Genomic DNA, 15,929 nt, shown 5'->3' with positions numbered 1-15,929 from the left:
AATACTGAAACCGTGTTACGATACTATATCCGTTCAACGCAATTATATATAACAATTAAGGATATATGTATACTGAGATTTACATATTGGAAAATTAATGCCGATGTTACGCAATTAAGGAAACACCATTGTTCAAAACAAAATTGTTATCATAACTCAGCAGTATTTGTTTAAGTTGGTACAAGGTACACTTACACGTGTTGCACTTAACAAAAACAGCAAAAGAACTAACAATCACAATATTTTTTATGGTATTTTTATGGTTCCGTACCCAACAGGTAAAACGGGAGCATACCACTAAGACTTCCCTATCCGCCTAACATCAGTTTGTGTTACATGCACTATGATAACTAGACAGTTGGAATTATTATATACTTATTTATATTTCTGTTGATGCTATAGCAAAAAATAATTCAGGTAGCTTGGTGGCTTCTATACCAAATAAATGTGATACCTCCGCAATTTTAGCCCATATTTATAGCGGCAACAGGAACAAGAAAATGCTTGGAATTTTTCCCAAAATATTGAGTTTTTGGTTGTTTCATGGAAAATTGTATGGGACCCTTCATGTGCGAGTCCAACTTGCATTTATATTTTTTTTTCATAAAGGCCCTTACAAAAAATTTTCTAAGCACAAGAACCTATGTCATGTCCTTAGCCATAACACCTTGTCAAAGAACTTGTGGAACACAAATAAATGATATTATTATAAATCAGCCGTAAGTGCTTGTAAAGCCCTAAATAAATAAATGATTTGACTTTGAATATGTTTCGTAGTTTTTCTTTATCCACACATTTTTTTATGTTTCCTTATTACTGCAATAAACCGAATAATTTTACACATAACATAAATAGTAAATTACTGACAATATTGTGCCCCTAAAAGGAGTCCTTTAGCATTTTCCTGTCATACAAATATTTTATGGAAGGAAAAATATTTAACAATAATTTTTATAGGTTTGATATGACAATATACAATGCACCAATTATTTACTAATAGTACTTATAGTATATAGCTATGTATATTTCCTTATGCAGGCAATATCTTTTATATTGGTGATTTTAGAATACTTTCAACTACTAGACAGGACAGAGTCATGAGATGATAATAGATTATGTCAATAAGAAAAAAAAAATGCTTTTAGTAGTGTTTGGCAAGCATAATATTTTTTCTACTTTATTACCTTAATGGTTGGTTTTGAAATAGTTTTGAAAGGATTCTTTTATTTTCAATGTTATTTTAAAAATAATGTACTGTTGAACTTAAAGTATTTTGCTTGTAATTGTTTTCAAAGTGACTATAAGAATATATTTTATACATTATCTGAGCAAGACAAAATGGCAACATCTCTAGAGCAAACTGTGTGATTTCTGCGAATGTTATCAGAACTAAGGTGTAGCACGTTTGCTATGACACAGCAACTAAAATTAAAAACCGTGACTCACACTGACGCATATGAAATATATTTTATCAGCAGATATAAGATAAGTGCTTATCAAATCCACAAAAACAAGTACATTATTAAGATATACACTTTCAGGAAAAATAACAGTACTAAGCCTTGTTTATAACTATTTTTGCATAAATAAAATTATTGTATAAACAAAATACTGTCTATAATTAATTGCTAACTGATCTGCAGGCTAGACTTTTAAAGTAATAGCAAGCAATTTAGTAACATATTGTTACCAATAATGGGAGCAAGCAATTTTCTACTCTATTTGTTGGACTAAATGGTTGGTTTTATGTTGCAGATGTTAGGAGATTACTGCTAATTTTACTAAAAAGTATTTGGCTTTATCAGTCAGTAAACTGGCCATGAAGCATATAATCTTATAAATGTTATGGCGGTCGGTGTTTCCCGCAGTCAGTATTTTTTAATTTCTTTCATTTACTAAACAACTCTGCAAGTAAAAATCCTTTAAGATATGAGAAGAAGGAACGTAAAAACGGAGGAAAGTTTGTTCTGTTTAGAATTCTAAAAAAACAACATTGAATATAAACCTACTAATAGACAATGGATAATACCTAATCATCCTCACACAAGTACTTAAAAGAATGAGTTTGTATTATATAATTTGTATGTTATCAAATAGCGAGGACACTGGCTTGTTTGTTTTCCTTATGCAAGATATTTTAGTAACATATTGTTTATGTTCTTAGAAAATAGTTGACATTGTTTTTTACCTACATACTTATTTAGCAGGTAAGGTAATTTCCTGAACACATAAGAACCTCAGAACACTGAACCTTTTTGGAATTTATGTTTAGACAACAAACATAAATAATGCAAGAAAGTACGTTCCCAAGTAGGTACAGTATTCTTGGAATCAATTGGTGTTATTTTGAATTATAAATCCATGTTGGTGAACAAGGAAGTAATATAAAACACCAAGGTCTTCATTAATTTATACAAATGATCAAATACATCAACTTCATGTTGTAAAATTACAAACTTTTGTTTTGTTATGTCTTTTAAAAAGTCAATTTCTAGATAATTTGTGTATTGCTATTGCCTGTTCATTAGTATAAACAACAAAACAGAAAGTTTCATAATTTAAGACACTCTGAAGTTGTTTGGATCTTTGTTTGTAGATTTATGTCATACGATCAGCATTAGGATTGTGTGCTTACGAAGTTACTCACCGTAAGTAAGGATCGGGAGGTCGGCACACGCACAGAAGAAACGAAATCATTTGTAGAAGAATCCTGCGAGGATTGGCTATCATCGCAGGAAATGTCCGACTGGTTTGATTGACTATCACTGATTTCTAGCTTCATCGTCATCAGTTCAGATTCACTTATGTCCAAGCTTGAACACTAGATGCAATTTACGTAATTTGTACGACAAACAACGCGTATTATCAATGTGATCTAGAACTTCAAACAAAGTTTACAGTTCCGCGTAACTATCAAAATGCTGCGAAGTTTCTTGTGACAGTTCACTAATGACAGCAACGGAATCAAAATAAGGCGCCTTGGATTGAAAAAGATTATCCAACGAGAACACAACAATGATGACTCATCATTGCAGTTTGCACACAAACGATGAGTCGGTGACGTCGTCGTCGGTTTGGGGATGCCCTTCTCTCCTTAGAATTTGTGACGTTCCGCAACAAAACGGCGTAAGTGCCGACTTTTATCATAAACAAAATTACTTTTTGGATATATCGTCATACTTCAGCCTAAACGAAACTGAAGGGTGATCTCATCGTCTATAAATACAAGATCGCGTGATATTCGACCAATAGCAAAGCTTCTTTTTCATGACGTCACTGAAATTTGGCTGAACAAGGTTGCTTGAGTCAGCTGTGTGATACCAAGAAAACTCACTATCTAATCGTTTCAAAATCATAACAATCGTAATTTTGGGGTAATCCTAATTTTAAGTTATATGTTAGGCTCTTAAGACATCGTCTGAAAGGTTACAACGATAAAGTTATATACAATGGAATTTAGTTAGTTTTTTGAAATGATGGTAATTAATTATTTTACTCCACTAGGCGCTTCCTAGACAATCGCACAATATTTTTATTGTAATATTATACGATGATTCTGCATGATGAAGAGCTCGTGGCTAAGCCAAAGTCGCGCGTATAGATCGATCATAAGATTGGCAGTTGTTATGAGTCGGAACTCGGAAACTCTAACAGCCAATCTTACTAAGGTGTATCGGGTTGAAGAGGTCAATCGCTCCTCGTGAAACACAGTACTCAGCTGCATCCGGTTAGACTGGAAGCCGACCTCAACATAGTTAGGAAAAAGCTAGGCAAATGAGATGATTGCACATCATCATCATCATCATCTCAGCCATAGAACGTCCACTGCTGAACATAGGCCTCCCCCTTAGATCTCCACAGATGATTGCACGTTGATGAATTATTACAGTAAGCGAGGCTTTGTAAAGAACATTATTTCTGAAAAGGGCATTTGATTTGAACACGATTTGAGGACGAGCTCTCGACTCGATTTGTATTTTAGTGAAATAGTTCTACTTATGATATAAAAAATAAATATTACTTCAAAAAAAAAACTTCAAATAAACATTACATTACTATAAAAAAATAGTGTTTATTATATGCACCGCTCTAATTGATCACCTAGGTTCCCGCTGTAGGTTTTGAAAATCTAGTTAGTTACTAAAAATGTTGGGAAATTATTTTTATTTTAGTTTGGGTCCATATTAACACTAAAAAAACTTGAACAGCACTATAAAAGTCATATAGGTGTCACTGTCATTCTCTACTAAGTAAACGTCATTTTAAATTCAATTTCGCGTTTTCCAATTTGCCCTGCCACCAGTTTTTCTGTTGATGTGTACCTTTATCACCTATGTTGGTCTTTTTCTGAAACTCATGGCTTCGTACAGCTTCGTCTTATTTTGTATAAAGTCATTCCTGTGGTAGAGTAGTCGTAAGAACCATCGCGATCGCGATTGGGGTCCTGTATTTTTACTACCTGCTGAGAAATGAAAAAGATTATTTTATGTTTTTACCAAAAAGGAGAATAAAAGTGATTTAAGCTATTACTAGATCTTAGAAAAGGCTTATATAAATACATACATGTTAGCCTAGTTGTTAGGTAAATAAGTAAAAGGTATATAAGTTATATATTTCTTGTTATTAAGTCGTATAACCTCCATGATATCAATGTTTACGTTTCTTTTTTGTGAACAGTAAAATGTCTGGGAAGAAGTGTAAGCACTGTGGGTCCTCGGACATCGAGGTGGACCCGGCCCGCGGTGATGCAGTATGTACGAATTGCGGTTCTGTGTTAGAAGACAATATTATTGTAGCAGAAATAGAATTTCAAGAGAATGCCCATGGTGGAGCATCTACTATTGGACAGTTTGTGTCTGCTGAGTCTAAAGGAGGAGCTACAGGTTTTGGAAGAGGTAAATATTACCTTGAATAACTAAATAAAATAAATATGTAGGAAACTTTGGTGTGGTTTGTCCCATAGCCATACTCAATTAGATTGGATCTTTTACATTATAGTGATAGTATTATTCTACCACATACATGTGATACATAGTGATACAGATACTACTTCTAGTAATTAGTACCTAGATAGGTAGCTATTAAAAATTAAATTAAAAAGCTCAAGTAATATAAACTTCTGATTTCTGCAACTATTAATGCCGATCCAATTTTGTTTCTGCAGCATTCAATGTTGGTATCGGCCAGGAGTCCAGAGAGGTGACACTGAGGAAAGCCCGAGAAGGCATCACGGCTCTGTGCCAGCAACTGCGCCTCAACCAGCAGTGTATAGACATTGCCTGCAACTTCTACAAGATGGCGCTGTCCCGACACTTGACTATTGGACGGCCCTCCAGTCATACTCAAGCTGCCTGTGTGTATATGACATGCAGAACTGAAGGCACAGCCCGTATCCTTTTCATATAACACAAACTATGCTTAGCAAGACAATAGTTACTAGTACTAAGTATCTAGATCGTTATGTTTGTCCAAATGCTTTTACATATAGAGCTCTTAGATTTTTTTTAATATTTTAGATGGACTGTTGGATCTTCTTAATAGGACCTTTTTGTTGGAACCAATGAAACAGTATGTCTTCAGGTAAGGATTTTTTGTTGGAACCAATGAAATAGTATGTCTTCAGATAAGAGCTTCCAAAAGTTCTACATTCAAATAGACCTTTAATTAATTTTATTCGCCAAAGATTACATTAGAGAGTAGATGGATAAGCATGTCTGATTTTTCATAAAATAAGTCATACACACTGTAAGATTTTTGATGTCGAAAGATGAAGAAGAAGAGAGCCTAACCATGAGAAGAACTGCTACAGCAGTTGTATTAATGGCCCTAAGTGTCTTTTCTTGATTTTTTTCTTAACTAAATTCCTCCAGACCTGTTGATTGACGTCAGTGATGCAGTACCAATCTGCTGCTACCAAGTCGGCCGAACATATTTCAAGCTATCCAGAGCCTTGTGCATCAACATCCCACCAACTGGTGAGTACCTAGTAAATAATTGTTACTAGTAATTTTTATAGCAACAGTCAGTCGGTTTTGTTACATGCCAGAGTTATATACTAAATGAATTACTTGAGGTACCAACTTTGGACGTTTGAACCAGCCATCCAGCTAGAAAGAATCTTCATTCTTTACCCTCCTATAATAAGCCTTGAGGGGTTTTGAATTGTATAACAATTATGAGGTAAAAATTGGAAGAATTTTCTTAAGATAAACAAAAGTAGAATGCTGTATTTTGTTTGTTCATTGTATTATTCAAGATTTAGAAGTGATAAAAGTTTTATAAATGGATGAGTGCTGACTGAAGCCTCAATTATCTATCACTTAAAGTAATAGGTTAAAACAGACTTTAAAGACTAACCAATTTTTTCATTTTGTATGTAGTGCCTGGATTTTTTTGGCTGGACATGAAGTTTTCTCTTTTTAACTAATTAAATGTTGAGATGTAGTTGTGTTCCTCTGTATGGTGTACTAAAGTGTTGTGTCTTATCACACAATTAAAATGTCCTGAAAAAAAGGAGGGGAAAATGCAAACAACAACAAATTATTAAGTAATAACTATAATATATTGCAATGAATTTGTATCAGAGTAGGTCTAGAACCTACTGATTTATAGAGAGCTTTTACGACACCCATATCACAATCTTAAGGTACGCATCTTAATTGCTAGTCAAGTTCAACAATATACACAAGAACTTTAAAGTTTTCCAACATAACAATTTAACGTCAGGGAATGGTTAAGTACCTATAATAAATTTTTAATTTAAAATTTTGATCAAATATTATCGATTTCTAATGTTCCGATGACTATACGGAATAATAGTTAAAAGGGCGAGATCTAGTCAACTGTCAGTCCTCATTAGTGGTTGTGTTGGCCATTGAAGTGTTGACGGTGGGTCCATAGTAGATGAGTTCTGGTATCTGTCCTCCTTGCACTCCTGTGCCATTTGTACTCTCAGAAGAACAATGGAACTGGAAAGTTACTGTGCCCATATACACTTCACTTAAACCTTCCTGTCCAAAATAACTTAATTCACTCCCATCAAGTATTGCTGAAGCAGTGTAGAAGCATTCTGGCTCAATCTGTATTGGGTTCTCAAAGTAAACATGGAAAGTGTTACTTGATCCATCAGAGAAGAACTTAGTGTTGTTCTCAGCTAGCACTCTGCCCAAACGTTTCAGTTCAATCTTAACATTATAATCTGCTGCTCCATTAGAGGATCCATAAAGTCCAAATCCAACGACAAAAATTCTCTTGTCCACACAAAACTGTATTGAATCACATCTTCCGCGATACCTCCACTGATTACTCCTGTATGCACATGACTGGAATCTGTGGCATATCTGCAATGCAAACAAAAAACATTTTATTAGTCCTTATTTTTTAAAGTGGCAATAAACTATTACCAATGAAGCCAAAACATAAAAGTTACCTGAGCTTTCAGACCTGCTCTTGCCTTAATTGGATATGCTAATAAAGGTTTGCTTGAAGCAGTAAAATGTAAAAATATGTCAATTGTCTCCTGTGGAGTCAAAATGCCAATCTGAGCTGCACTGTTTGCAAACTCTTCTAGTGACATAGTGGGGAATCTTATCAGGTATATGGCACCACCCAACATAACTCTTTTGTTTGTGGGTGTAGGATCTATTTCTCTTCGAACACATTCAGCATGTGCCCACGCCAAAGCTGCCTCAAATAAGTTGATCTCCTTGCAATTGAGTGTTTCCCTTGCTAATACTGATTCTAATGTTGACACATCTATGTCAACAAAGCCTTCTGACGTCAGGGCCATCTCAGCCTAAAATGAAAATAATAATGTGTTATGAAGGTGAAGGTTAATTGAAACTGCAATACAATTTGGTCAAAAGTTTATTCAGATCTATATTTTTAATACATTAAAAATATTACAAAATTGTCATTTAAACAATTACATGCATTACACAACATACATAAAGTATGTACAACATACCATTGCATACTAGATCAAGCAAACTGTATTGCAGTTAATTTACACCATGTATTACTGTTATGACTAGAGATACACATAGAGAGCTTACTGGAATGTGAATTAATAGAAATCTATTTACATAAAATAAAGCATAATATGTATAGCATAACATCCTTAAGCCTAGATCACAACCTAAAATTGAGTATACAAATGCATTTTGTGGCACAACATATTTTAAAATAATTTTACTTTGATAAGACAGTTTAAATAATTTTGATTTCTTTATAAATTCAAGTGTATCTGATACGTTTGATATACTGAGTTTGTCTCCAATGTTACATTAGTTATTGGTCAGAAGAGATCAGTCAATTATGGATATAATATAACAACAATTCGATTTCACTAGTCATTAATTGTAAATACCATGGATATTTTCCATGCTCTCTGGACTAGAAAAATTTCGACTGGACGATTCTGATAGTTCCATCAACAGACTGCTGTAGGATGATGATGGTTCGAGACACATTGTGGCGAGATTCTCAGTGGATTCACATACCTGGGCATCTATAACTTCCCAGCATCTTTGCATCAGTTCTGGTTCCTCAAACAGACGGGACTGGCTGAGGAGCAGGCATGCATTCTTTGCTGTCAGACTAGTTTCCAAATAATTGACACAAGCCTTTGCCAAATGTGGTACAATGTACTTTTTGGCAACGTATAGAGTTGATAATACTGTATCAGCTTCTAGCTGTATTTCATCACAATAAATGTACCTGAAATCAAACAATGATATACATTAATTGGATGATAAAGCATATTCAAATTGTTTACATGACTGTTAGTTGCATACAAAAAACTCACTTTAGAAGTGTAAGAAAAGCAGATGGTTCAACATCGGGGACTTCAATCTCCTGCTTGCATTCTGCTAATCCTCCATAAAACATAGCATAGAACACTGAGCTGGCGGTAGCTAACACATACTTGTGGGCAGGTATTATCTGTGAATGTCCTGGAACATAAACAAAGCCACATGTTAATCACAATTAATTTGTTTGGGGAAGTTACTGATAAAAATAATAACAAATGTTATCAAAAACAGCATGTTCGCTATACAATTAATTACTATGTAGTTGTTATTGTTGTATTATCAGACTAATAAAAGAATTAAAATATAAAAACAACATTGTTATAAATATACATACCAGGTCCTCCAACAATGAATGTGACGTCTGACATGAGCTGGTTATTGAACATAGCTGCATTTCTCTCCCGCACTGTTGGCTTAGTAGCTTGCCAATTAGGGTCTAAAGTGGCTGTGCCCGGCGGCGGGGCGGGGGAGCTCGTAGGGGACGGCGTCGCGCTCGCGGACCCGCACGGGGACGGCGGCCCGCTGTAGCACTGGGACACTTGCGTACCAGTCTCACGTTGCGACACCGTGTGTGGTGGTGACAACGACAGACCACCACCATTGTTGATATTCTCAGCTGGAAAAGAATAAACACCATCCTTATGACATTGTCCACAAGTTATAAATACAACAAGCAACAATATTCAGGTCGCGGGCTAAATAAAATGTTGCGAACCATGACACAAAAATACATTCGTTAAACCAAACAACCGTAATTAACCTATTTGTTGACCTCTACATTCATTTATAAACACTTATTTAAATTGACACATGAATAAATCAATATTTACAATGCTTCGCGAGCTCACCGTTCATCCAAGCGTTCGTTTGCGCTACAGACATGCTAGGGATACCGTCCTGTAACCTTTTCGGAGGTTTTGAAACGATTCTAGAACACAAATTCGACATAGTGATTATGTGACCTCACAATATTTTAAAATTCTATCGCAAACATTTGGGCCGCGAGCTTCTAGGCACTGACGTCAGCCATTTTGTTTGCTGGCAGGCGGAAAGGTAGTGTTGTCAGACAATAACATTTAATACGTACAAAATTGTATTTATACGTTTTTATATTTACGTTATGTTTTTTACTACTCATATAAATTGTAATTTTACTAAAAATAATAAATAATAACTACAAATTTTGTGGTATTAACTAGAATCAGAAAGATAAGGCTAGAGTTTTAATGTTTTTATCGCTTTTATCAATACAAACAAAATAAAGAAATGTATTGTTACAACATGTATCGTGAAAATCACATTATTTTCTGCAATAGTAGAATATTCGATCAATAATTTTTAATTGTGCAGTTATTTATCTGTAGGTAGGCAACACTGTCTGTCTCGGAACCGAGGTCGCTGCGCATGCCAGGCAGAGAACGGGCAGTGACATTTGGTACGTTCGGAAACATTCCCAAGTATGGATTTTACATGAATGCATTCTTGCAAACTACATTTCGTTTTGTAATTTTCAAGGATGAAAATATGAATAAAAATATAAATACCTTGAGCAGGCTGCCGTTGTCGCGGCCGGTAGCCTCTCTGCGGTTCTTGACAGTTTAACTCGGCGAAGCGCCCATCTTCGTCTATCAGACTTTCAAAGAAATCCACGCTGCTGTTCATCGAGGATCGCACGTGCAAATGATACGCATACCCAATGAAACTGAAAACGAATAATAAAGACAACGTGAGAATGTAAATCATTATAATAGGTGTCGATCGGTTAGCTATCAGTCAATAGAATTGGTGTAATTCGTTCCACCAATTGAAGTAAAATAAATGAAAAAGACCAATTCAGTCATCTATTTAATATTCGCTAGGGTACCGTGCAATTCAAATGTACATTTTATTTACCCGACTATAGCGAAAGAAATGATGTATTTACCTAAAATTTTTAAATTTAATAATTGTCAACATAATTTTAGGGTTCCGTAACCAATAGAACATTACGTCTGTCTTTCAGCGAGGTGTGTCTCCTGAACCACGAAATAAAAATTTGGGTACAGCGTGGGTTCTCGTCAATTTTCGATGCGTACGGAACCCATCGCAATCGGCTGCTTTTATTATATCTATATAAATAGCTGTACCCGCCATTCCTACCTCCCGCACCAGGATAAAAAGTAGCCTGTATCATTTCTCAGGCTCTAACCCATTGGTTTGCATACCGTTTAAATTGGTTCTGTAGTTCTGACGTGAATGAAAGACAGGCAGACTCACTTTCGTATTTATTTATAATAGTACTTTGTAACTTGCTTATGTCTTTACTTTGCTTGTGTGCTTGATCATGTTATTGTTAATAAAAACAGTATTGTTTTTTTAACTAAAGGTATTTACGGTAGGTAGTAGGGACACGTTCACATTTTATTAATAACGAAGTAAATGGGACCGGTTTGGTACTATATGAGTTTGTTGGAGCTTGTTCTCTAAAAATGGTATCTCGCAAAAAGTAAAAATATTTCTTACTAGCTTCTGCCAGTGGTTTCACCCGCATCCCGTGGGAACTACTTCCCGTACCGGGATAAAAAGTAGCCTATAGCCTTCCTCGATAAATGGGCTATCTAACACTGAAAGAAATTTTCAAATCGGAAAAGTAGTTCCTGAGATTAGCGCGTTCAAACAAACAAACAAACGCTTCAGCTTTATAATATTAGTATAGATGCGATCTTTTGTTAGGAGGCAAGTCTTGTTGTCCTGAAATTTACAAAACTTGTTACCAACTGTTATTTTTTTTTTGCTATTGTCTCCGTCTATTACTATTACAGTACAGTCAACGTTAAAAGTGTTTCTTTCTGTTTAACATCAAATATATTTTCTATACTCGTGGATATAATTTTAAGAAGATATCTTAATTATTTTATCGAAAACACAATAGCGTTGTTGTTTTAGTAGAAGGAACCATTAATTAACTTATACGATTATGGTTAGCTACACATCGGGAACATGGGAACACATTATCTTACCGTGTATTTTTTTCTTATTAAAAACTGACACAATAGTGTGAGTTTCTCAACAAGATGTAACTTGAAGATTTTCTTTAGGACTTGTTTATATGCAGTTGTTAATTTTCTTTGCAAAAATCACATATGTTTTTTCACAATTATGACCAGACACCAATATTATGCAAATTCGCTTTTTCCTAAAGGACTTTTGATGCTTAGGTAGGTACTGAACATTTGCACATAAACACATGTCTAAAAATAAATAATATACAGTTTAGGGTATGGTCGTTAAAAATCTATTAAATAAGTATGTAGATTGTAAATAATAAACAGCTGTATTGTTAATACTCTTCACTGTTTTTAATTTTGATCAAAATATAGGTGATATCTTACACATCTTGATATCAACTATGGGTGGTAACTTTTGGACTGAATAGATTAATAATACAGATACTATTTAAGGGAAGTTGATAGAGACATTAAATTAGAATAGGAAAGCAGTACCGACCGACAGTGACAGCATGATTTTAAGTTATGCGTATTTTCACGACGGTATGGCCAAGCTGGGGTCAATATCATTAACATAAACAGTATTCTATACATGTCTATTGTCTTTTGTTTTCACGAAAATACCTACATATAAATAAATATGCCGACAATTTGAAGGTGTTTTAGGTCCTCATGTGAAAGTTGTAAGTTTTCCAACTGTGATTTGCCTTTATAGAGCTCTTAGTGTGGCAGGTCATGGTTTTGCATTAAACATGATTGATGGATGGAAATGTCTTTTGTACTTAGGTACTGTTCTGCTATGGTTGATAAATAAACAAATAGCCGTTTTCCAAGCAATTAACTGATGTCCTGCGGTTTCATCCGCGTCCCAGGGGAAGTTCTTCCCTTACCGAGATAAAATATTATAGCCTATTTTCACAGGGGATAATGTAACTTCCCAACTGTGAAGGAATTTTTAAAATCGGTACTGTAATTTTTGAGTTTATCCATTACAAATGAACATTAAAAAATCCTCTTTATAATATTAGTGCAGTAACAATAAAGCAGTGGTTACTTTAATACTGAGATACCTAATTATGCCAAAACAATAAAATTCAATTATTACCACTGCAGGAAGAGAAAACACGAGGATATTTTTTTAATCAGTTTTCCAAAGTTATAATAAAGTTAAAGTTGATCACTGACTCTGAAAGTCATAATGATTGATCAGAAGGTTTGTTACTTTCTCGAGACCATTACAATGATTACAGTAGAAAAAATCGTTTTCAACTTGCAATTACGATTTCTGACCTGAATATGCTGAATTTAATGTGAATTTTGGTTTTGTTTTCGGCGAAGTAATATGGGTAACGGTAAAAAACTTCAGAATTGCCTCTTTTGTAAACAACATTATAATCATTGATTTATATTAATTGAATGAATTGAGGTAAACATTAGTTTGGTATGCAAATAATTGCTTTCTGAGTAACAATAGCTACGAATTACAAATAGGAATTTGGAATGTTGTAGACCTTTACTTTGACTGTTATTGTTAAAGACAATAGTTTAAAAACATTTCGTTAAAAATAACTGGAACAGACTGCACATACCTTTATTTTAATGCGATGATTAGTTAACGGAATCAATTAAATACCTAAACAAAGACAAGTGATTTTGTTCTCAAAAAAAATATATCGTGAACTATCACAGACAAAAAAAGTAAAGTAAGTCTATCTTAGACGCCAATGGCTGGTAAAAAGGTTAAGGAAAACATCTTGAGGAAACCTGGACTATAAAGTCTGAAATCGCCAACCCGCATTGAGCAAGCGTGGTGATTAATGCTCAATCCTTCTCCGTGTGAGAGGAGGCCTGTGCCCAGCAGTGGGACGATAAAAACGCTGTAACATTTAACACACATTTTATCACAGCCAGGCGGCTAAAATGGCTAACGTTTAAGATCACATCACGAATTTACAGTGACAAAACATCGTTTAGTCTATGTCACTTATTTGACATTTGCACAAAAGACCGATTTAAAAGGCTTTCGATTTTCTTAAAGGAACAGATGGAACCTATTTAAAGCCTTACCTTATACGTTTCGACACTTAAAAACGCTGTCATTCACTGTACTTCAAATTAACTATGACTCTATAGTCTATCTATAAAACAGATTAATCTATACTATCTATGTTGCTTGTTTGTTCGCTAAAGGCTTCATAACTATAGAACGGATTTGAAAAATAGTTTCGCTGGAAAGCTACACTCTTCCCCAGTAACATAGGCTATATTTTATCCCGGTACGAGCAGTATTTCCCGCAGGACGCCGGCGGTGAAACCGCGGGAAAGCGGCTAGTTTGCCTTACTTTTATTGTTTGCGCTTTATATTACCTTGTAAATGTTTGTAACGTAACTTGTTTATGTGCCAAAAATAGCAACAATGTTGTTCCCCATTTATTTTAACTTGAATGGCTCACTAACAAAACTAGTTTAAGCCCAGTAAAGTACGAGTAGATTTGCGTGGGGTTCCGTAAGTTTGTATGTACTATGATGATAGCTTTTTAAATAACCAAAAAGTTATATTTTATATGGATCGAGATTTATTTTGTTTTAGATTCTCGGCAAGTTGCATTTTTTTAAAATAACTACCAGTATTTTGTTATTTTATGACTGCGAAGCTTTGATTTAAAAGCAAGTATTTAGATAGATATTTACAGGTCTATGTCAGATCTAAGACCCAAATATTAAATAATGATTTTTTTTGTACGGAACCCTCATATAGAGAACGTTTTGTGTCCGCCTGTACCCAGTGTTATTGAAGTTCGGCGTGGTTCGGTTATGAAATGATTATTATGAAGTGAACTTGTGTGTCAAAATAGTTTCGGTGTAGCAACCAAGTGCGTTGCTAATATTAATGGTGTTTGGGTTGCTTTTAAGTACACGTTGTCTCAAGGTACGTCTTTTACTTATTTCCTTTTGTAATCGAGCGCAGATAATACATACATATGATCGCATTAAATAGTAAGGTTGGCTAGAATAACGTTCCCAGAGGACTTGTTCGTTTCATTCATTCATTTTTCTATTCGTATAGGTAATAAAGAGGAATCATTTTGTTTCTTTCTTTATATTCCATAGGCTCCGAAACGATTTGAAAATTCTTTCACTGCCATTTTTTTACAGATCATAGGTAGTTTGCTGCTCTTACTACTACTATTACTCGATCATAAAGCCATTTCCTCTTGGCCCAAGTTGTTTTTGGTAAACAATTTAATTTCTTCTGCCTCTGCATCAATCAACTATTAAAAGAAAACGGAGGCAGAAGAAAAGTTTTATTGTGTCTCCTTGATCCTCCTCTATCTGAGCTCTACTATTAATACACAATCGTATTAAGAGCCATTCTCCTAAATCTTTCGTTCTCGTGTCAAAAATACCAATGTCCGGTGGTCTCACAACACTAACGAAGTTAAATCAACTAGGCACCTTAGAATAAATAAGAAATAGATCGACCTATCAGAAAAATGGCTGACAAAGCTATCAAGGAAATGCGTTTATGTAAATTCGATAACGTAGATTATGTAGATGAATCTGCCATTATTTATTTATACGGATTACAAAGGCAGCATGTAAAAACACGCGTCAAGCACTAGGAAGCATATTATATCATTGATAACAAACCGGTAAACAAAGAACACGAGGTCGGCTTTGGTGAACAGCCACCGCAGGAGGACTTTCCCCAGCACCACTGGAAGCTTACTAGGCGCCCTGGAACTCCTCCCCTTCATTTCATTCCTTCGGGATACCAAAACCCTTGCAGCATGACCACAGGTTTATCGACAAACTTGTCACAGGTCACAACACTATTTATTACACTATTAACAAACGCGGGTTAACGAACTAATACTCGTGAGTGAACAACGGAACTGTTTTGGTATTTTCGTGTGGATGAATGCGCTCGCGCCGCTGCGTCCGACCGACTGCGCCCGATCTCGCGGCGCGGCTCACGAACACCGGCGGCCCACTCTTGCGCAAGGCCACTAGGGACACCTGCCTCTGCAGCCAACTTGGACTGAGAAAGTAGATGATGTCATAGTTTATCAATGCAGGGCATAATGCAGTTTCTGTTATCGAATTCGTCTTGTTGTTATCTCGATTC

At 35.1% G+C, this 15,929-nt stretch overlaps 3 protein-coding genes across 7 annotated transcripts in view; 1 reads left to right on the top strand and 2 right to left on the bottom strand.

Annotated features, from left to right (window-relative positions):
- LOC110380441 (transcription factor kayak) overlaps nucleotides 1–3,102 on the bottom strand; it is a 32,912-nt gene extending 29,810 nt beyond the window's left edge. Inside the window, exon 1 of one of the 3 annotated variants that reach the window (XM_021340436.3) lies at nucleotides 2,648–3,102. In XM_021340436.3, the coding sequence (XP_021196111.2) occupies nucleotides 2,648–2,788 (141 nt within the window). In that variant the 5' untranslated portion in view covers nucleotides 2,789–3,102. The remainder of the gene's footprint in view (nucleotides 1–2,647) is intronic. The other 2 variants (XM_021340434.3, XM_021340435.3) reach the window with 2 other exon arrangements.
- Nucleotides 3,103–4,232: 1,130 nt separating this feature from the next.
- LOC110380428 (transcription factor IIIB 90 kDa subunit) overlaps nucleotides 4,233–15,929 on the top strand; it is a 28,360-nt gene continuing 16,663 nt past the window's right edge. The window contains exons 1-4 of the mRNA XM_064039768.1: nucleotides 4,233–4,597; nucleotides 4,678–4,895; nucleotides 5,165–5,389; nucleotides 5,871–5,975. Of these exons, the coding sequence (XP_063895838.1) occupies nucleotides 4,682–4,895; nucleotides 5,165–5,389; nucleotides 5,871–5,975 (544 nt within the window). The 5' untranslated portion in view covers nucleotides 4,233–4,597; nucleotides 4,678–4,681. The remainder of the gene's footprint in view (nucleotides 4,598–4,677; nucleotides 4,896–5,164; nucleotides 5,390–5,870; nucleotides 5,976–15,929) is intronic.
- Lute (lute) lies at nucleotides 6,541–15,762 on the bottom strand. Of its 3 annotated transcripts, XM_021340404.3 has the most exons (7): nucleotides 15,452–15,762; nucleotides 10,358–10,515; nucleotides 9,148–9,429; nucleotides 8,807–8,954; nucleotides 8,502–8,718; nucleotides 7,430–7,795; nucleotides 6,541–7,340 (listed from the first exon to the last, which is right to left on the bottom strand). In XM_021340404.3, exons 1-7 carry the CDS (start codon nucleotides 15,556–15,558, stop codon nucleotides 6,846–6,848), a joined length of 1,773 nt encoding a protein of 590 aa, XP_021196079.3. In that variant the 5' UTR covers nucleotides 15,559–15,762; the 3' UTR covers nucleotides 6,541–6,845. The 3 variants fall into 3 exon arrangements, with proteins under 3 accessions (XP_021196079.3, XP_063895811.1, XP_063895812.1); XM_064039741.1 differs by lacking the exons at nucleotides 10,358–10,515; nucleotides 15,452–15,762 and adding an exon at nucleotides 9,644–9,889; XM_064039742.1 differs by lacking the exons at nucleotides 10,358–10,515; nucleotides 15,452–15,762 and adding an exon at nucleotides 9,662–9,888.

Source organism: Helicoverpa armigera, chromosome 20 (assembly GCF_030705265.1).
Source record: "Helicoverpa armigera isolate CAAS_96S chromosome 20, ASM3070526v1, whole genome shotgun sequence".
NCBI classification, from domain to species: domain Eukaryota; kingdom Metazoa; phylum Arthropoda; class Insecta; order Lepidoptera; family Noctuidae; genus Helicoverpa; species Helicoverpa armigera.
The sequence above is the reverse complement of the archived record's forward strand: the minus strand, read 5'-3'. Positions and strand labels throughout refer to the sequence as shown.

Excerpts from the sequence above, each read along its gene's own strand:
- Lute (XM_021340404.3), bottom strand. The coding sequence starts at position 15,558 with ATGAAGGGGAGGAGTTCCAGGGCGCCTAGTAAGCTTCCAGTGGTGCTG. Across the intron at positions 10,516-15,451 it reads CTCGTGTTCTTTGTTTACCG|TTTCATTGGGTATGCGTATC; the intron begins GTTTGTTATCAA and ends ATTCGTTTTCAG. Across the intron at positions 7,341-7,429 it reads GAGCAGGTCTGAAAGCTCAG|ATATGCCACAGATTCCAGTC; the intron begins GTAACTTTTATG and ends TTTGCATTGCAG.